Genomic DNA, 22050 nt, shown 5'->3' with positions numbered 1-22050 from the left:
GACTGACATGTCGTGATACCACCGCATGACTAACGTCTGACTGAAATGTCGTGATACCACCGCCTGACTAATGTCTGACTGACATGTCGTGATACCACCGCCTGACTAATGTCTGACTGACATGTCGTGATACCACCGCCTGACTAACGTCTGACTGAAATGTCGTGATACCACCGCCTGACTAACGTCTGACTGACATGTCGTGATACCACCGCCTGACTAACGTCTGACTGACATGTCGTGATACCACCGCCTGACTAACGTCTGACTGACATGTCGTGATACCACCGCCTGACTAACGTCTGACTGACATGTCCTGATACCACCGCCTGACTAATGTCTGACTGACATGTCGTGATACCACCGCCTGACTAACGTCTGACTGACATGTCGTGATACCACCGTCTGACTAACGTCTGACATGTCGTGATACCACCGCCTGACTAACGTCTGACTGACATGTCGTGATACCACCGCCTGACTAACGTCTGACGGACATGTCGTGATACCACCGCCTGACTAACGTCTGACGGACATGTCGTGATACCACCGCCTGACTAACGTCTGACTGACATGTCGTGATACCACCGCCTGACTAACGTCTGACTGACATGTCGTGATACCACCGCCTGACTAACGTCTGACTGACATGTCGTGATACCACCGCCTGACTAACGTCTGACTGACATGTCGTCATACCACCGCCTGACTAACGTCTGACTGACATGTCGTGATACCACCGCCTGACTAACGTCTGACTGAAATGTCGTGATACCACCGCCTGACTAACGTCTGACTGACATGTCGTGATACCACCGCCTGACTAACGTCTGACTGAAATGTCGTCATACCACCGCCTGACTAACGTCTGACTGACATGTCGTGATACCACCGCCTGACTAACGTCTGACTGAAATGTCGTGATACCACCGCCTGACTAACGTCTGACTGACATGTCGTGATACCACCGCCTGACTAACGTCTGACTGACATGTCGTCATACCACCGCCTGACTAACGTCTGACTGACATGTCGTGATACCACCGCCTGACTAACGTCTGACTGACATGTCGTGATACCACCGCCTGACTAACGTCTGACTGACATGTCGTGATACCGACGCCTGACTAACGTCTGTGTGACACCTGCGTCTTCCAAAATAGCATTGAGCTATAATGTTCATCTGCAGGCTATTATAATACCGTAAGCCTCTCAAATGCGGGAGGGTCTACTCATAAAATTTAAGATTTTCTTTATTTTAGGTTAAAAAGAAGTGTGTCTTTCTCTTACGTGGTAGGATTACTGCTGGCAACTGTAGCCTATATTCCGCTTAGTTTTTTGGGGGCTACGTTGCATTTGATGTAAACACCATGACAATTATACACTCCAATAGTAATTATATTCAACACGCATCAATCCACTGTAGGCCTATTTAACAATGCATTCATCATCATCATCATCATCTAGCCTATATATAGGGTACCAGTCAAAAGTTTGGACACACCTACTCACTCACTCGTGTGTGTGTGTAGTTTGATGAGAAAAAAACTAAACAATTTAATCGATTTTAGATTAAGGCTGTAACGTAAACAAAATGTGAAAAAAAAGTCAAGGGGTCTGAATACTTTCCGAATGCACTGTATGTAGGAAAGACGTTTAAACTAAGATCTACCAGTAAATGCTAACTAAGGCAACAATAGCATGCAGACCAGGTGTTGAAAACTTTGGTCCAAAGTCTTGGTTGAATCTCTGTGATGCGCAGTTCAGTCAGCATGCGCTGTTTGAATGAAACATTTCTAAAGTCTTTCCCAAAATACCTTCCCAATTAAATGGTGACTGCAAAGTAGGCCTACCTGGTAGAATTATATCATGATTTGTATCAATGGAGGAGGGCATTTGTTTTGCACCTCTACACTGTAGGTCTGCGTTGTACAGTACGGAAACACCGCTAGCCAAACACAATGGTCTCATGCTAGGTTGAATTAAAGGGCAACTAGAACATCCAATTGTTGTATTTCTTTTGAGAGACCCATGGGGCGGCGCACAATCGGCCCAGCGTCGTCCAGGGTAGGGGAGGGAATGGCCGGCAGGGATGTAGCTCAGTTGGTAGAGCATGGCGTTTGCAAAGCCAGGGTTGTGGGTTCGATTCCCACGGGGGGCCAGTATGAAAAAAAAATATATATATATATATTGTATGCACTCACTAACTGTAAGTCGCTCTGGATAAAAGCGTCTGCTAAATGACGTAAATGTAAAAGTAAAACCTTAAAAAATATATAGGAAAACTCAGAAACCCGAATAAACAAAACGGGGAAAACGGAATTAAGCAAAATATAAAACTGATTTTATTCAACTGTAGCCTGCTGACTGTTCAAAATCTCTAACAGTAACACCGAACGCAAAGGTTTTATTTTCAAATGTAAATATGATATTGTCAAGTTAAAATGTAATTATTTGTGTATGGAGGGAAGGTTGTTATTATAGGCTATAGGCTAGCTTACTCAGCCCGCAAATTAAAGATAAAATCATCGGATATTAAATTATGCACGCATCATCCACTATCCTGTTAGATCTTGGCCCTGGCCAGTGTATCCAGGTCCCAAGCCTACGGGACAGTCTTTTTTTCATTCGGGCCAGTAGCTTCCAGTTGGCACTGGCAAATTTACCTGAATGTCAAGCCCTGGAGTTTGTTCCACCTGAGCGAGTCTGAACAGCAGTCAGAGACCACTATGATGACACAACAAATGATGACCACCAATCAGAGACCACTATGATGACACAACAAATGATGACCACCAATCAGAGACCACTATGATGACACAACAAATGATGACCACCAATCAGAGACCACTATGATGACACAACAAATGATGACCACCAATCAGAGACCACTATGATGACACAACAAATGATGACCACCAATCAGAGACCACTATGATGACACACCAAATGTGTTTGATGGATCCTTTTAGTCTTCTTCTAATGCCTCTTAAGGGGAAAGTCATACAAATGTATCTGACTGATTTACAATTGTGGACAGGTAACTAGTAACTAACTGATCACATTTAGAAAGGAACCTACCCAACCCTGTACCTCAATTACTCCAGTAACCCTGCACACTGTAATTATGGTAGTGGCACTGAGCCTGTATATACTTTGAAACTTGAAACCTCCTAATAATGATATAAAAAATATGAGCACTTCAAGCACTGGTCCTGTGGCAGACAAAAGTAACTGAATGTAGTCAGATTACGTTACTGAGTACAATTGTGGACAGGTAACTAGTAACTAACTGATCACATTTAGAAAGTAACCTACCCAACCCTGGTTCAGATTGGAGCAGGGCTGGCAGCAACTGTGCCTGTGCTGTGATCTCTGGTGATGATGGTAATGATGATGATGGTGATGGTGATGATGGTAGTGATGATGGTAATGATGATGATGGTAATGATGGTAATGATGATGGTGATGATGATGGTAATGATGATGATGGTAATGATGATGATGGTAATGATGATGATGGTAATGATGGTAGTGATGATGATGGTAATGATGATGATGATAGTGATGATGGTAGTGATGATGATGGTAATGATGATGATGGTAATGATGATGATGTTGTTGTTGTAACAGGTTCAGTTTGGAGCAGGGCTGGCAGTTGCTGTGGCTGTGTTGTGGTCTCTTCCCTCCAAGCCAGTCGCTGCTCAAACACACCCAGCGCTTCCTGGAGTCCCGGCGGCGTGAAACCCTGGCCCCTGACTGCCTACAGCGCCTACAGGGATCTCTGAGGTGGGAGATACATCATGTGGATAAACTATAGACGACAGCACATATACAGCGCCTTCAGAAACTATTCACACCGCTTGACTTTTTTGCACATTTTGTTGTTTTACAGCCTGAATTCTAAATGGATTAAATTGATTTTGTATTACTGGTCAACACAAAATACTCCATAATGTCAAAGTGGAATTATGTTTATAGAAATTTTTACAAATTAATAAAAAATGAAAAGCTGAAATGTCTTGAATCAGTAAGTATTCAACCCCTTTGTTATGGTAAGCCTAAATACGTTCAGGAGTAATCATTTGCTTAACAAGTCACATAATAAGTTGCATGGATTCACTGTGTGTACGCCTGTGTGCAGGTCAGGTGAACAGGTCAGGGTTCCGTAGCCACAGGCAGAACAGCAGAAACTGGATCAGTACCACGACCCGGTGGACTGTAAAGTCCCTCAGTCGAGCAGTGAATTTTAAACACAGATTCAACCACAAAGACCAGGGAGGTTTTCCAATGCCTCGCAAAGAAGGGCACCTATTGGTAGATGGGTAAAAATAAAGCACACATTGACATTCCATTTGAGCGTGGTGAAGTTAATAACTACACTTTGGATGGTGTATCAATACACCCAGTCACTACAAAGATACATGCGTCCTTCCTAACTCAGTTGCCATGCACACTGTTTGCAATAAGGCACTAAAGTAAAACTGCTAAGAAATTAGCTAAGAAATGAACTTTTCTGAATACGAGGCGTTATGTTTGGTCCAAATCCAACACAACACAACACATCACTGAGTACCACTCTTCATATTTTCAAGCATGGTGGTGGCTGCATCATGTTATGGGTATGCTTGTCATCGGCAAGGACTGGGGGAGTTTTTTAGGATAAAATTAAACGGAATAGAGCTAAGCACAGGCAAAATCCTAGAGGAAAACCTGGTTCAAGTCTGCTTTCCAACAGACACTGGGAGACAAATTCCCCTTTCAGCAGGACAATAACCTAAAACACAAGGCCAAATCTACACTGGAGTTGCTTACCAAGAAGACAATGAATGTTCCTGAGTGGCCTAGTTACAGTTGTGACTTAAAATTGGCTTGAAAATCTATTATCAGCAACCAACTTGACAGAGTTGTGAAAATATTGTGCAAATATTGTGCACTCCAGGTGTGCAAAGATCTTAGACACTTACCCAGAAAGACTCACTGTCACGATCGTCAGGGAGAGAAGTAGACCAATGCGCAGCGTGTTGAACGAACATGGTTATTTATTATCTTCAGTGATAATATACACCATAAACAAAACAACAAACAACTCGTGAAGTCCACGGTGACAATGACCGAACACGGAACAAAAACCCACAAACACAAAGTGAAAAACAGACAGTTAAATATGGCTCCCAATCAGAGACAACCAGCCAACAGCTGACACTCGTTGCCTCTGATTGGGAGTCACTCAGGCCAACATAGAATACAACAAACTAGAACCCCCAACATAGAAATATAACACATAGAATGAACACACCCTGGCTCAACAAATAGAGTCCCAGAGCCAGGGTGTGACACTCACAGTTGTAATCGCTGCCAAAGGTGATTCTAACATGTATTGACTCATGGGGTTGAATACTTATTTAATCAAGATATATTCGTTTTTGTGTTCTTGTTTAGTAACACATTTTATTTTAAAAAATCCACTTTGACATTAGAGTATTTTGTGTAGATTGTTATTTTTTATTTTTTTACAATTACATCAATTTTTTATCCCACGTTATAACACAACTAAATGTGGAAATGTTCAAGGGGTGTGAATACTTTCTGAAGGCGCTGTATGGGGTATATATTGAAGGCTCTGTATGGGGTATATATTGAAGGCTCTGTATGGGGTATATATTGAAGGCTCTGTATGGGGTATATATTGAAGGCTCTGTATGGGGTATATATTGAAGGCGCTGTATGGGGTATATATTGAAGGCTCTGTATGGGGTATATATTGAAGGCGCTGTATGGGGTATATATTGAAGGCTCTGTATGGGGTATATATTGAAGGCTCTGTATGGGGTATATATTGAAGGCTCTGTATGGGGTATATATTGAAGGCGCTGTATGGGGTATATATTGAAGGCTCTGTATGGGGTATATATTGAAGGCGCTGTATGGGGTATATATTGAAGGCGCTGTATGGGGTATATATTGAAGGCTCTGTATGGGGTATATATTGAAGGCTCTGTATGGGGTATATATTGAAGGCTCTGTATGGGGTGTATATTGAAGGCTCTGTATGGGGTATATATTGAAGGCTCTGTATGGGGTATATATTGAAGGCTCTGTATGGGGTATATATTGAAGGCGCTGTATGGGGTATATATTGAAGACGCTGTATGGGATATATTGAAGGCGCTGTATGGGGTATATATTGAAGGCGCTGTATGGGGTATATATTGAAGGCTCTGTATGGGGTATATATTGAAGGCGCTGTATGGGGTATATATTGAAGGCTCTGTATGGGGTATATATTGAAGGCGCTGTATGGGGTATATATTGAAGGCTCTGTATGGGGTATATATTGAAGGCTCTGTATGGGGTATATATTGAAGGCTCTGTATGGGGTATATATTGAAGGCTCTGTATGGGGTATATATTGAAGGCGCTGTATGGGGTATATATTGAAGGCTCTGTATGGGGTATATATTGAAGGCGCTGTATGGGGTATATATTGAAGGCTCTGTATGGGGTATATATTGAAGGCTCTGTATGGGGTATATATTGAAGGCGCTGTATGGGGTATATATTGAAGGCGCTGTATGGGGTATATATTGAAGGCTCTGTATGGGGTATATATTGAAGGCGCTGTATGGGGTATATATTGAAGGCTCTGTATGGGGTATATATTGAAGGCTCTGTATGGGGTATATATTGAAGGCGCTGTATGGGGTATATATTGAAGGCTCTGTATGGGGTATATATTGAAGGCGCGCTGTATGGGGTATATATTGAAGGCTCTGTATGGGGTATATATTGAAGGCTCTGTATGGGGTATATATTGAAGGCTCTGTATGGGGTATATATTGAAGGCGCTGTATGGGGTATATATTGAAGGCGCTGTATGGGGTATATATTGAAGGCGCTGTATGGGGTATATATTGAAGGCTCTGTATGGGGTATATATTGAAGGCGCTGTATGGGGTATATATTGAAGGCGCTGTATGGGGTATATATTGAAGGCTCTGTATGGGGTATATATTGAAGGCGCTGTATGGTGTATATATTGAAGGCTCTGTATGGGGTATATATTTAAGGCTCTGTATGGGGTATATATTGAAGGCTCTGTATGGGGTATATATTGAAGGCGCTGTATGGGGTATATATTGAAGGCTCTGTATGGGGTATATATTGAAGGCGCTGTATGGGGTATATATTGAAGGCTCTGTATGGGGTATATATTGAAGGCTCTGTATGGGGTATATATTGAAGGCTCTGTATGGGGTATATATTGAAGGCTCTGTATGGGGTATATATTGAAGGCTCTGTATGGGGTATATATTGAAGGCGCTGTATGGGGTATATATTGAAGGCTCTGTATGGGGTATATATTGAAGGCTCTGTATGGGGTATATATTGAAGGCGCTGTATGGGGTATATATTGAAGGCGCTGTATGGGGTATATATTGAAGGCGCTGTATGGGGTATATATTGAAGGCTCTGTATGGGGTATATATTGAAGGCGCTGTATGGGGTATATATTGAAGGCTCTGTATGGGGTATATATTGAAGGCGCTGTATGGGGTATATATTGAAGGCGCTGTATGGGGTATATATTGAAGGCTCTGTATGGGGTATATATTGAAGGCGCTGTATGGGGTGTATATTGAAGGCTCTGTATGGGGTATATATTGAAGGCTCTGTATGGGGTATATATTGAAGGCTCTGTATGGGGTATATATTGAAGGCTCTGTATGGGGTATATATTGAAGGCGCTGTATGGGGTATATATTGAAGGCGCTGTATGGGGTATATATTGAAGGCTCTGTATGGGGTATATATTGAAGGCGCTGTATGGGGTATATATTGAAGGCTCTGTATGGGGTATATATTGAAGGCTCTGTATGGGGTATATATTGAAGGCTCTGTATGGGGTGTATATTGAAGGCTCTGTATGGGGTATATATTGAAGGCTCTGTATGGGGTATATATTGAAGGCGCTGTATGGGGTATATATTGAAGGCGCTGTATGGGGTATATATTGAAGGCTCTGTATGGGGTATATATTGAAGGCTCTGTATGGGGTATATATTGAAGGCTCTGTATGGGGTATATATTGAAGGCGCTGTATGGGGTATATATTGTATATTCTGTTGGAATCTGAACTTCAATGTTCTTCCTAAATAAACTAAACCCTTTATTGACCCAAACCCCCTCCATCTTCATGATGGAGCACAGGAAGCTGACTCCAGACCAGGTGGAGGTTAGGGGTTAGAGGTTAGGGGTTAGAGGTTAGGGGTTAGAGGTTAGGGGTTAGAGGTTAGGGGTTAGGGTGGTTGTACTGTAATGTGTGTTGTCTATCAGGATGGAGCCCAGGAAGCTGCCTCTTCACCAGGTAGAGGTTAGAGGTTAGAGGTTAGAGGTTAGAGGTTAGAGGTTAGGGGTTAGGGTGGTTGTACTGTAATGTGTGTTGTCTATCAGGATGGAGCCCAGGAAGCTGCCTCCAGACCAGGTGGAGGTTAGGGGTTAGAGGTTAGAGGTTAGAGGTTAGGGGTTAGGGTGGTTGTACTGTAATGTGTGTTGTCTATCAGGATGGAGCCCAGGAAGCTGCCTCCTCACCAGGTAGAGATTGATGCCATCCAGCAGAATTCCACCCAGATCTTCCACAAGGTCCACTTCCCCAACGACATGGAGGAGGTAATATAAGGGGATCCCTCCATCACATTCCCAGTTGCCAAATGTTCAGCTAAACTTCTAATGAATCCTTCCAAAATAATAGGACTTAGATATGCCCTACATGTCACCTGCAACACCGATGTTCCTTCGAGCCGGATAGGGAGGTAGGGTAGATAGGGACGATTGTCCTGGCAAATGTTGTTCCTTTTGTTGCCCTGTACATAATCTTCTGAGAACACACATACCATACCTGTCCTGTACTGTCCTGTGGAATCCTCCATTCCCATGCTCACTCCATCCTCCTCCTCCTCCTCCTCCTCCTCCCCCCCTTCCTCCTCCTCCACCACCTCCTCCTCCTACTCCCCCCCCTTCTCCTCCTCCACCACCTCCTCCCCCCTTCCTCCTCCTCCTCCTCCCCCTCTTTCTACTCCTCCTCCCCCCTCCTCCTCCTCCTCCCCCCCCTCTCCCTCCACCTCCTCCTCCTCCTCCTCCCCCTCTTTCTACTCCTCCTCCCTCCCTCCCCCCTCTCCCTCCCCCTCTTTCTACTCCTCCTCCCCCTCTTTCTACTCCTCCTCCCTCCCCCTCTTTCTACTCCTCCTCCCTCCCCCTCTTTCTACTCCTCCTCCCTCCCCCCCTCTCCCTCCCCCTCTTTCTACTCCTCCTCCTCCTCCTCCTCCCCCTCTTTCTACTCCTCCTCCCCCCCTCTCCCTCCCCCTCCTCCCTCCCCCTCCTCCCCCTCTTTCTACTCCCCCTCCTCCTCCCCCTCTTTCTACTCCTCCCCCTCTTTCTACGCCTCCCCCTCCTCCTCCCCCTCCTCCCTCTGTAGGTCTTCGAGGTCAACACCAGCACTAGGATCAGGGACCTCTGTCAGACCATCTCCGCCAAGCTCCAGCTGGTCTCATCTGACGGCTTCAGCATCTTCGTCAAAACACCCGACAAGGTTTGTCATCAATATAACATCATATGGAATAATAATAATCTGGCTGGGTTTATATTTGTCCTGTTCCACACGTGTACCAGTGTGTTTTTTGTATATCCCAACTCCCCCTGAGACACCCACAGAGAGTGTGGTCACAGCCAGGGTCAGCCACTATCGACAGCGACCCTGGAGCAATTTGGGTGTAGTGCCTTGCTCAAGGGCACATCGACAGATGTTTTACCTTGTCGGCTCAGGGATTCCAACTAGCAACCTTTCGGTTACTGGCCCAACGCTCCAACCACTAGGCTACCTGCCGCCATATGTCGTCGATACCAGACTCCTGACCTCAGTGGCTCATAGTAGCCTGGTTCCCCTGGACTCAGATCTAGGACCAGGGCAGATCACACACACAGATCTAGCACCAGGGCAGATTCATGAACCTCACAGGGTTTTTTTGATATACAAAAAGCAGAATGTAAAAACGTGTCTTAACTATTTGTGTCTTAACTATTTTTGGGGGGTCCCTATGTTGTTCCCAGGTTCTCAGTCTGAATGAGTCAGACTACTTCTTTGACAGCCTGAGACAGATCACTGATTGGTCCAAGAAAGCCAAGAGCGTCAAAGAGGGTAAAATAAGATCAGATCATGTCTTTGGAATGCCATTGATATATCCATGGCCCAGTGTTGAACTCTTAACAATGCCCGGTGTGTGCGTGTGTTTGTGTGTGTGTGTGTGTGTGTGCGTGTGTGTGTGTGCGTGTGTGTGTGTGTGTGTGTGTGTGTGTGTGGGTGTGTAGGAGGAGGACCCATGAACATGACCTACCTAGTGTTCTTCATGAGGAAGCTGTGGTTTAACGTCAGTCCTGGCAGAGACCTGGAGGCTGACCTCATCTTCCACTACCCCCAGGTATGTTTCCAAATGGTACCCTATACATAGTGCACTATATAGGGAATAGGGTGCCATTCTCTGGTCTAAAGTAGTGCACTATATAGGGAATAGGGTGCCATTCTCTGGTCTAAAGTAGTGCACTATATAGGGAATAGGGTGCCATTTTGGGAAGCGTAATGGTTTATCTTCCACTGCCCTCGGGTGTGTTAAATGCCTTTCTCAAGCCACACTGACAGTAGGTGGCACCTCAGACATTGGTATCTGGCTCACTCCTACCAGATTCTCCCTGTCAACCCTTGAATTAACTAACCCTAACCCTTGAATTAACTAACCCTAACCCTTGAATTAACTAACCCTAACCCTTGAATTAACTAACCCTTGAATTCGAAACCGGCAAACCTTTTTTTCCCTGACTTTCCTCTAACCTCGCAGCTTCTGCAAACCCAAACACCAACCACCCTTACAGTACATAATGCCTAGCCAGGGATCCTTACCAGCCTTTCCCTCTCCCCACTAGGAGCTGCCAAAGTACCTGAGGGGGTACCACCGCTGCACGAAGGAGGACATGGTGAATGTAGGGGCTCTGCTCTTCAGGGTGAAGTCCAACAACGACAAGTCCCAGTTCGTTATGATCCCCAAGATGCTGAAAGACCTGGTGCCCGGCGACATGCTGAAGGCCATGTCCGCTACGGAGTGGCAGAAGGTAAGATCAATCAATCAAATTGATTCATAAAGCCGTTTTTACAGTGGCTTGCGAAAGTATTCACCCCCCTTGGCATTTTTCCAATTTGTTGCCTTACAACCTGGAATTAAAATGGATGTTTTGGGGGGGTTTGTTTCATTTGATTTACACAACATGCCTACCACTTTGAAGATGCAAAATATTTTTTATTGTGAAACAAACAAGAAATAAAAACAAAAAAAACAGAAAACTTGAGCATGCATAACTATTCACCCCCCCCAAAGTCAATACTTTGTAGAGCCACCTTCTGCAGCAATTACAGCTGCAAGTCTCTTGCGGTATGTCTCTATAAGGGGCGGCAGGTAGCTTAGTGGTTAAGAGTGTTGTGCTAGTAACCGAAAGGTCGCTGGTTCTAATCCCCGAGCCGACTAGGTGAAAAATCTGTCGATGTGCCCTTGAGCAAGGCACTTAACCCTAATTGCTCCTGTAAGTCGCTCTGGATAAGAGCGTCTGCTAAATGACTCAAATGTAAATGTAAAATGTAAATAAGCTTGTCACATCTAGCCACTGGGATTTTTGCCCATTCTTCAAGTCAAAACTGCTCCAGCTCCTTCAAGTTGGATGGGTTCCGCTGGTGTACAGCAATCTTTCAGTCATACCACATATTCTCAATTGGATTGAGGTCTGGGCTTTGACTAGGCCATTCCTAGACATTTAAATGTTTCCCCTTAAACCACTCAAGTGTTGCTTTAGCAGTATGCTTAGGGTCATTGTCCTGCTGGAAGGTAAACCTCCGTCCCAGTCTCAAATCTCTGGAAGACTGAAACAGGTTTCCCTCAAGAATTTCCCTGTATTTAGCGCCATTCAGCATTCCTTCAATTCTTACCAGTTTCCCAGTCCCTGCCAATGAAAAACATCCCCACAGCATGATGCTGCCACCACCATGCTTCATGTGGGGATGTTGTTCTCGGGGTGATGAGAGGTGTTGGGTTTGCGCCAGACAGCGTTTTCCTTGATGGCCAAAAAGCTCAATTTTAGTCTTATCTAACCAGAGTACCTTCTTCCATATGTTTGGGGAGTCTCCCACATGCCTTTTGGCGAACACCAAACGTGTTTGCTTATTTTTTTCTTCAAGCAATGGCTTTTTTCTGGCCACTCTTCCGTAAAGCCCAGCTCTGTGGAGTGTACGGCTTAAAGTGGTCCTATGGACAGATACTCCAATCTCCACTGTGGAGCTTTGCAGCTCCTTCAGGGTTATCTTTGGTCTCTTTGTTGCCTCTCTGATTAATGCCCTCCTTGCCTGGTCCGTGAGTTTTGGTGGGATCATGTGACAGATCATGTGACACTTAGATTGCACACAGGTGGACTTTATTTAACGAATTATGTGACTTCTGAAGGTAATTGGTTGCACCAGATCTTATTTAGGGGCTTCATAGCAAAAGGGGTGAATACATATGCACGCACCACTTTTCCGTTATTTATTTTGTATAATCATTTGAAACAAGTTATTTTTTTCATTTCACTTCACCAATTTGGACTATTTTGTGTATGTCCATTACATGAAATCCAAATAAATATCAATTTAAATTACAGGTTATAATGCAACAAAATAGGAAAAACGCCAAGGGGGGGGATGAATACTTTTGCAAGGCACTGTACATCCACATAAATGTAGTTGTCACAAAGTAAGAAAGCATTTGCTCCCAATTTGCTTCCCTACCGCTTCCCCTTATCCTTCCCCTTATCCTTATCCTTCCCCTTATCCTTCCCCTTATCCTTCCCCTTATCCTTATCTTTCTCCTTATCCGTATCGTTCCCCTTATCCTTATCTTTCTCCTTATCCGTATCGTTCCCCTTATCCTTATCCCTATCATTCCCCTTATCCTTATCCTTCCCCTTATCCTTGACACGATGTTAGCAGAAAGTAAGTATACTTAGCATGGGTTCACTCTATGGCTGCCGGTCTACCCATCATGGAACGTTGACTCAATATGGCTGCCGGTCTACCCATTGTGGAACGTTGACTTGATGTGGATGTCCATTCTATAGATTATATTTGTATGAGAGGGTCTTCCTCTCTCAATCGCTGTATTCTGGGACTGGGTGATAGAGGGACTGGGTGATAGAGGGACTGGGTGATAGAGGGACTGGGTGATAGAGGGACTGGGTGATAGAGGGGCTGGGTGATAGAAGGGCTGACTGGCTGATGGAGGGGCTGACTGGGTGATAGAGGGACTGGGTGATAGAGGGGCTGGGTGATAGAGGGGCTGGGTGATAGAGGGGCTGGGTGATAGAGGGACTGGGTGATAGAGGGACTGGGTGATAGAGGGACTGGGTGATAGAGGGACTGGGTGATAGAGGGACTGGGTGATGGAGGGACTGGGTGATGGAGGGACTGGGTGATGGAGGGACTGGGTGATAGAGGGACTGGCTGATAGAGGGACTGGGTGATAGAGGGAATGGGTGATAGAGGGACTGGGTGATAGAGGGACTGGGTGATAGAGGGACTGGGTGATAGAGGGACTGGGTGATAGAGGGACTGGGTGATGGAGGGGCTGACTGGGTGATGGGAGGGGCTGACTGGGTGATGGAGGGGCTGACTGGGTGATGGGAGGGGCTGACTGGGTGATGGGAGGGGCTGACTGGGTGATGGGAGGGGCTGACTGGGTGATGGGAGGGGCTGACTGGGTGATGGGAGGGGCTGACTGGGTGATGGGAGGGGCTGACTGGGTGATGGAGGGGCTGACTGGGTGATGGAGGGGCTGACTGGGTGATGGAGGGGCTGACTGGGTGATGGAGGGGCTGACTGGGTGATGGGAGGGGCTGACTGGGTGATGGGAGGGGCTGACTGGCTGATGGGAGGGGCTGACTGGGTGATGGGAGGGGCTGACTGGGTGATGGGAGGGGCTGACTGGGTGATGGGAGGGGCTGACTGGGTGCTAGCCGGGTGACCGTTGATGACAGCATGTAGCCTATACACAAAGGACTGTCTGCAGCTCCATCATGCCATCCCTGTGGCCCCACGAGGATCAAATATGTAAAATGTCTTATGTCCATTTTTATCTCTTTCATATTTGCTACTAGAATATTGTTGCGGCGTACAACAAGCAGGCTGGTATGACTGCTGAAGAAGCCATGCTGGCGTTCCTCAAGGTGGTCTGTCGCTGGCCCACCTTCGGCTGCGCTTTCTTTGAAGTGAAGGTATGGAACAGGCATTTGATTTATCACAAAGGAAGTTCCCCTCAGGATAAATGGGTATTTTGAGCTGGTGTACCACAGTGGGTGGGGCATCCGGCTCGAAAGACCCAATTAAAGTTATTCTAAGGTTGTTTCCCAAATGGCACCCTATTCTCTATATAGTGTACTAATTCGATAGGGTTCTGGTTAAAAGTAGTGCACTATATAGGGGAATAGGGTGCCATTTGGGACGCATCCTAAGTCTAAAAAGTGACAAACTGCTCTATTTTCCTTCAGAAACAGATATTTTGTTTCTTCTCTTTTTTCCAGCAAACGTCAGAGCCTAACTTCCCAGATATCGTGAGGATTGCCATCAGCAAACAGGGGGTCACAATCATCCACCCCAAAACCAAGGTAAAACACACACACACACACACACAACACACACAACACACAACACACAACACACACACGCACACGCACACGCACACGCACACACACACACACACACACACACACACACACACACACACACACACACAACACACAACACACAACACACAACACACAACACACACAACACACAACACACAACACACAACACACACAACACACACACACACACACAATCTCAAAGTTCATTCACCATCAAAGACTCCTTGTTTGTCCTCTTGAGTAATGGATGGTAAATTGTTTTAAGAAGCCTGCCGTAAAGAGCTCCATGTCTGTCTCTCCCATAGGATATTCTGGTGACACACCCGTTCAACCGTATCGCTAACTGGTGCAGTGGATCCACCTACTTCCACATCACAGTGGGCAACCTGGTCAAGGGAAACAAGATCCTGTGTGAAACATCACTGGTAAGACATATATTACCGATCCTGTGTGAAACATCACTGGTAAGACATATATTACCGATCCTGTGTGAAACATCACTGGTAAGACATATATTACCGATCCTGTGTGAAACATCACTGGTAAGACATATATTACCGATCCTGTGTGAAACATCACTGGTAAGACATATATTACCGTTAGTTTTCTACTGTTGAATGTTGACTTGTCACTAGTTCTTTTGTGTGCCTCTTTCTCCTATTTATTATGGAAGCCTATTGCTGTCATGTCAGTAAGCTTCTACGGAAGCCCTTAAGCCCAAGGCAAAACAATTATAATAACTTGGAATTATCTGGTTGAAACGACTTATTATCTCATTTTAACGACTTAATTGTTATTATGTCTAATTAGGCCTAATTCGTTATGCAGATTGTCAGACCGTGTAATGGTTGCTGCAGCCATTAATTCACTGATTCCATCCATTGATATGATTATTCATTGACAGTTCTTTGATAGCCTTGAGCAGGGCTGCGTTGGAAGGCCAGAGCGTAGGCCTTGAGCAGGGCTGCGTTGGAAGGCCAGAGCGTAGGCCTTGAGCAGGGCTGCGTTGGAAGGCCAGAGCGTAGGCCTTGAGCAGGGCTGCGTTGGAAGGCCAGAGCGTAGGCCTTGAGCAGGGCTGCGTTGGAAGGCCAGAGCGTAGGCCTTGAGCAGGGCTGCGTTGGAAGGCCAGAGCGTAGGCCTTGAGCAGGGCTGCGTTGGAAGGCCAGAGCGTAGGCCTTGAGCAGGGCTGCGTTGGAAGGCCAGAGCGTAGGCCTTGAGCAGGGCTGCGTTTGAAGGCCAGAGCGTAGGCCTTGAGCAGGGCTGCGTTGGAAGGCCAGAGCGTAGGCCTTGAGCAGGGCTGCGTTGGAAGGCCAGAGCGTAGGCCTTGAGCAGGGCTGCGTTGGAAGGCCAGAGCGTAGGCCTTGAGCAGGGCTGCGTTTGAAGGCCAGAGCGTAGGCCTTGAGCAGGGCTGCGTTGGAAGGCCAGAGCGTAGGCCTTGAGCAGGGCTGCGTTGGAAGGCCAGAGCGTAGGCCTTGAGCAGGGCTGCGTTGGAAGGCCAGAGCGTAGGCCTTGAGCAGGGCTGCGTTTGAAGGCCAGAGCGTAGGCCTTGAGCAGGGCTGCGTTGGAAGGCCAGAGCGTAGGCCTTGAGCAGGGCTGCGTTGGAAGGCCAGAGCGTAGGCCTTGAGCAGGGCTGCGTTGGAAGGCCAGAGCGTAGGCCTTGAGCAGGGCTGCGTTTGAAGGCCAGAGCGTAGGCCTTGAGCAGGGCTGCGTTGGAAGGCCAGAGCGTAGGCCTTGAGCAGGGCTGCGTTGGAAGGCCAGAGCGTAGGCCTTGAGCAGGGCTGCGTTGGAAGGCCAGAGCGTAGGCCTTGAGCAGGGCTGCGTTTGAAGGCCAGAGCGTAGGTGGGCGAGTGGGGAGCGAGGAGCGGAGCATAATACCAGCAGATTTAAAAAATGGTGTCAGTCTTCTCTCCTGCTCCAATTTCCCTCTGGTTCTGCTCAGCTACAAGCTCTGGTACTGCTCAGCCACAATCTCTGGTACTGCTCAGCCACAAGCTCTGGTACTGCTCAGCCACAAGCTCTGGCACTGCTCAGCCACAAGCTCTGGTACTGCTCAGCCACAAGCTCTGGTACTGCTTAGCCACAAGCTCTGGTACTGCTTAGCCACAAGCTCTGGCACTGCTCAGCCACAAGCTCTGGTACTGCTCAGCCACAAGCTCTGGGCATGCTTAGCCACAAGCTCTGGTACTGCTCAGCCTATAGCCATGATATAAACAAGAGAAAGGAGAATTGAATATATTTGAAAAGCCACATTTTTAAAAATACATTGAGATGAAGCTGCCACCGTGTGTGGATGCTATATTTCAAAAATGTTGATATTTCTTACATGTCTATTGGGCCATTTTTTTATTTATTTTTTATCTGAGAAATAAGTCGGCTGCCAGTACAGTGCAATACACTTTTTAGTGAACTAATTACAGAATATGTATAGGAGCAAATCAGCCTGAATATCAGGACGCACAACTGCGACCCGTTTCGACTACTAATTCATGCACATATTGCACCTGAAACTGTTCTTTAGAGATTGCAACCCCTCTGTCCCCACGAAAATAAATTCCACAAATTAACTTTTAACAAGGCACACCTGTTATTTGAAATGCATTCCAGGTGACTACCTCATGAAGCTGGTTGAGAGAATGCCAAGAGTGTGCAAAGCTGTCATCAAGGCAAAGGGTGGCTATTTGAAGAATCTCAAATAGAAAATATATTTTGATTTGTTTAACACTTTTTTGGTTACTACATTACTCCATATTTGTTATTTCATAGTTTTGATGTCTTCACTATTATTCTACAATGTAGAAAATAGTCAAAATAAAGAAAAACCCTGGAATGAGTAGGTGTGTCCAAACTTTTGACTGGTACTGTATATATACAGTTGAAGTCGGAAGTTTACATACACCTTGGCCAAATACATTCACAATTCCTGACATTTAATCCTAGTAAAAATTCCCTGTCTTAGGTCAGTTAGGATCACCACTTTATTTTAAGAATGTGAAATGTCAGAATAATTGTAGAGAGAATGATTTATTTCAGCTTTTATTTTTTTCATCACATTCCCAGTGGGTCAGAAGTTTACATACACTCAATTAGTATTTGGTTACATTGCCTTTAAATTGTTTAACTTGGGTCAAACGTTTTGGGTAGCCTTCCACAAGCTTCCCACAATAAGTTGGGCGAATTTTGGCCCATTCCTCCTGACAGAGCTGGTGTAACTGAGTCAGGTTTGTTGGCCTCCTTGCTCGCACACGCTTTTTAAGTTCTGCCCACAAATGTTCTATAGGATTGAGGTCAGGGCTTTGTGATGGCCACTCCAATACCTTGACTTTGTTGTCCTTAAGCCATTTTGCCACAATTTTGGAAGTATGCTTGGGGTCATTGTCCATTTGGAAGACCCATTTGCGACCAAGCTTTAACTTCCTGACTGATGTCTTGAGATGTTGCTTCAATATATCCACATAATTTTCCTTCCTTATGATGCCATTTATTTTGTGAAGTGCACCAGTCCCTCCTGCAGCAAAGCACCCCCACAGCATGATGCTGCCACCCCCGTGCTTCACGGTTGGGATGGTGTTCTTCGGCTTGCAAGTTACCCCCTTTTTCCTCCAAACATAACGATGGTCATTATGGCCAAACAGTTATATTTTTGTTTCATCACACCAGAGGACATTTCTCCAAAAAGTACAATCTTTGTCCCCATGTGCAGATGCAAACCATAGTCTGGCTTTTTTATGGCGGTTTTGGAGCAGTGGCTTCTTCCTTACTGAGCGGCCTTTCAGGTTATGTTGATATAGGACTTGTTTTACTGTGGATGTAGATACTTTTGTACCTGTTTCCTCCAGCATCTTCATAAGGTCCTTTGCTGTTGTTCTGGGATTGATTTGCACTTTTCGCACCAAAGTACGTTGATCTCTAGGAGACAGAACGCGTCTCCTTCCTGAGCGGTTTGACGGCTGCATGGTCCCATGGTGTTTATACTTGCGTACTATTGTTTGTACAGATTAATGTGGTACCTTCAGGTGTTTGGAAATTGCTCCCAAGAATGAACCAGAACATTCAAAGTAGATGTCCTAACTGACTTGCCAAAAGTTTTAATGACTCCAACCTAAGTGTATGTAAACTTCCGACTTCAACTGTACACTACCGTTCAAAAGTTTGGGGTCACTTAGAAATGTCCTTGTTTTCGAAAGAAAAGCAATTTTTTTGTCTATTAAAATAACATCAAATTGATCAGAAATACAGTGTAGACATTGTAAATGGCTATTGTAGCTGGAAATGGCTGATTCTTTTTATGGAATATCTACATAGGCGTACAGAGGCCCATTATCAGCAACCATCAGTCCTGTGTTCCAATGGCACGTTGTGTTTGCTAATCAAAGTTTATCATTTTAAAAGGCTAATTGATCATTAGAAAACCCTTTTGCAATTATGTTAGCACAGCTGAAAACTGTCGTGCTGATTAAAGAAGCAATAAAACTGGCCTTCTTGAGACTAGTTGCGTATCTGGAGGATCAGCAATTGTGGGTTCGATTACAGGCTCAAAATGGCCAGAAACAAATAACTTTCTTCTGAAACTCGTCAGTCTATTCTTGTTCTGAGAAATGAAGGCTATTCCATGCGAGAAATTGCCAAGAAACTGAAGATCCCGCACAACGCTGTGTACTACTCCCTTCACAGAACAGCGCAAACTGGCTCTAACCAGAATAGAAAGAGGAGTGGGAGGCCCCGGTGCACAACTGAGCAAGAGGACAAATACATTAGTGTCTAGTTTGAGAAACAGGTGCTTCACAGGTCCTCAACTGGCAGCTTCATTAAACAGTACCCTGTAAAACACCAGTCTCAACGTCAACAGTGAAGAGGCGGCTCCGGGATGCTGACCTTCTAGGCAGAGTTGCAAAGAAAAAGCCATATCTCAGACTGGCCAATAAAAATAAAAGATTAAGATGGGCAAAAGAACACAGACACTGGACAGAGGAAGATTGGAAAAAAGTGTTATGGACAGACGAATCGAAGTTTGATGTGTTCGGATCACAAAGAATAATGCCCATCTTAATCTTTTTATTTTATTGGTTAGTCTGAGATATGGCTTTTTCTTTGCAACCATAAGCCGCCTCCAACGTTGTTTTAGAGAATTTGGCAGTGCGTCCAACCGGCCTCACAACCTCAGACGGCGTGTATGGCGTTGTGTGGGCGAGCAGTTTGCTGATGTCAACGTTGTGAACAGAGTGCCCCATGGTGGCAGGCATAAGCTACGGACAACGAACACAATTGCATTTTATCGATGGCAATTTGAATACACAGAGATACCGTGACGAGATCCTGAGGCCCATTGTCGTGCCATTCTTCCATCACCTCATGTTTCAGCATGATGATGCACAGACCCATTTTGCAAGGATCTGTACACAATTCCATTCCAAGTTTTTGTTATTTTGCCTTGGGCTTCAGGGCTTCCATCATTTCTTATTAACTCATGATATAAATATTATGTTAAACTGTTATTTCCTATTTATTCTGAATGATTTTTCATGTTGTTCTACTTTGTTCTCCAGGGCTATAAAATGGATGATCTGTTGACCTCCTATGTCAACATGTATCTGAATGAGAGGAAAGCTGTGAGGAACCAGAGATACAACTAGTACCGTGTAACCAGGAACCAACACGTGATCAACAGGCTGCTGTGATCTAAGAAACATGATTCCAACTGTGCCTTGAATTTTCATGCATTTGCGTGTGCTAACACACACGCAAACACATGAACACGCACATACACACACATGAACACGCATGTACACACATACACACACATGCATCACACACACACACACACACACACGCATGCAACACACACACATGCAACACACACACACATGCAACACACACACACACATGCATTTGTTTAGGTTTAAAGATCATTTTTGGAGTCTAAATTAATAATGTAACTTGTGAATTGTGATTTCAAATTAATAAATACTGCAGGACGATCTACAACAGATTATCTAACTTGAAATATGAATTTGCTTTTCCATGCATGGTACCAAATGTCTTATGTGCCGCAAGGAGGGCATAACTTATTTATAACTTTATGAAATATTACTGAAAATAATGACTTATCTCATTGAATTCTGCCATGTGTGTCCCTGACGTCTCTTATGACGAAACAGGAGTTGTCTGCCTTCGTGCTTCCAAAAAATGTTTTCATGGACTGCTTCTTTTGTTGAAAGCAGATTAATTTGTTTTGAGTAAAATTGACACAAACTTTTCCTGTGTCTGATTTTATTACCCTCGTCACTGGTGTGTCTTTTGTTTGTGAGAGATTGATTTAGGTTCTCTGTGTTTTATTAACATTACAGCATCCCCGGTTACCACAGCTACTATAGCCGGTTGATGCTTCTGATAAAGAAAGGACAAGAGTGAGAGAGAGAGGGGGGAGGGAGTGAGAGAGAGAAGGGGGTGAAAGGACAAGAGAGAGAAGGGAGAGAGAGGGGGGGGAGGGAGTGAGAGAGAGAAGGGGGTGAAAGGACAAGAGAGAGAAGGGAGAGAGAGGGGGGAGGGAGAGAGAGAGAGAAGGGGGTGAAAGGACAAGAGAGAGAAGGGAGAGAGAGAGGGGGGAGGGAGAGAGAGAGAGAAGGGGGTGAAAGGACAAGAGAGAGAAGGGAGAGAGAGAGGGGGGAGGGAGTGAGAGAGAGAGAGAAGGGGGTGAAAGGACAAGAGAGAGAAGGGAGAGAGAGGGGGGAGGGAGTGAGAGAGAGAAGGGGGTGAAAGGACAAGAGAGAGAAGGGAGAGAGAGAGGGGGGAGGGAGTGAGAGAGAGAAGGGGGTGAAAGGACAAGAGAGAGAAGGGAGAGAGAGGGGGGAGGGAGTGAGAGAGAGAAGGGGGTGAAAGGACAAGAGAGAGAAGGGGGAGAGAGAGAGGGGGGAGGGAGTGAGAGAGAGAAGGGGGTGAAAGGACAAGAGAGAGAAGGGAGAGAGAGAGGAGGAGGGAGTGAGAGAGAGAAGGGGGTGAAAGGACAAGAGAGAGAGGGGGGAGGGAGAGAAAGCAAGAGGGGGAGGAAGGGAGGGGGAGAGAGAGAAGGGGGTGAAAGGACAAGAAGGAGAAGGGAGAGAGAGTTGTTGTTTTTAGCAGCTTGACTGGGGACCATTTCAGACCGCTTCCATTATGAACGCAGAGCTTGTCCGTCTATCTGTATCGGTCACAGCAGTTTGAGGAATAATCAATTTCCGACAGTAAACAGTTTTGCTTCATAATCAAATCAAACTGTATTGGTCGCATACACATATTTAGCAGATGTTATTGCGGGTGTAGCGA

At 45.5% G+C, this 22050-nt stretch overlaps 1 protein-coding gene across 1 annotated transcript; it reads left to right on the top strand.

The window, feature by feature from the left end:
* Positions 1-535: 535 nt before the first annotated feature.
* On the top strand, positions 536-20539 carry LOC311117061 (unconventional myosin-VIIa-like; the record flags this gene model as incomplete). Its single annotated transcript, XM_084192052.1, has 11 exons — positions 536-540; positions 3634-3789; positions 8565-8670; positions 9476-9589; positions 10108-10195; positions 10366-10475; positions 10975-11160; positions 14224-14340; positions 14647-14730; positions 15057-15176; positions 20295-20539. 11 exons carry the CDS (start codon positions 536-538, stop codon positions 20379-20381), a joined length of 1173 nt encoding a protein of 390 aa, XP_084048178.1. The 3' UTR covers positions 20382-20539.
* Between the last annotated feature and the right edge of the window lie 1511 nt (positions 20540-22050).

Source organism: Coregonus lavaretus (assembly GCF_964263955.1).
Source record: "Coregonus lavaretus genome assembly, contig: HAP1_SCAFFOLD_240, whole genome shotgun sequence".
Taxonomy (NCBI): Eukaryota; Metazoa; Chordata; class Actinopteri; order Salmoniformes; family Salmonidae; genus Coregonus; species Coregonus lavaretus.
Note: the sequence above shows the minus strand (reverse complement) of the source record. Positions and strands in the feature narration are given on the sequence as shown.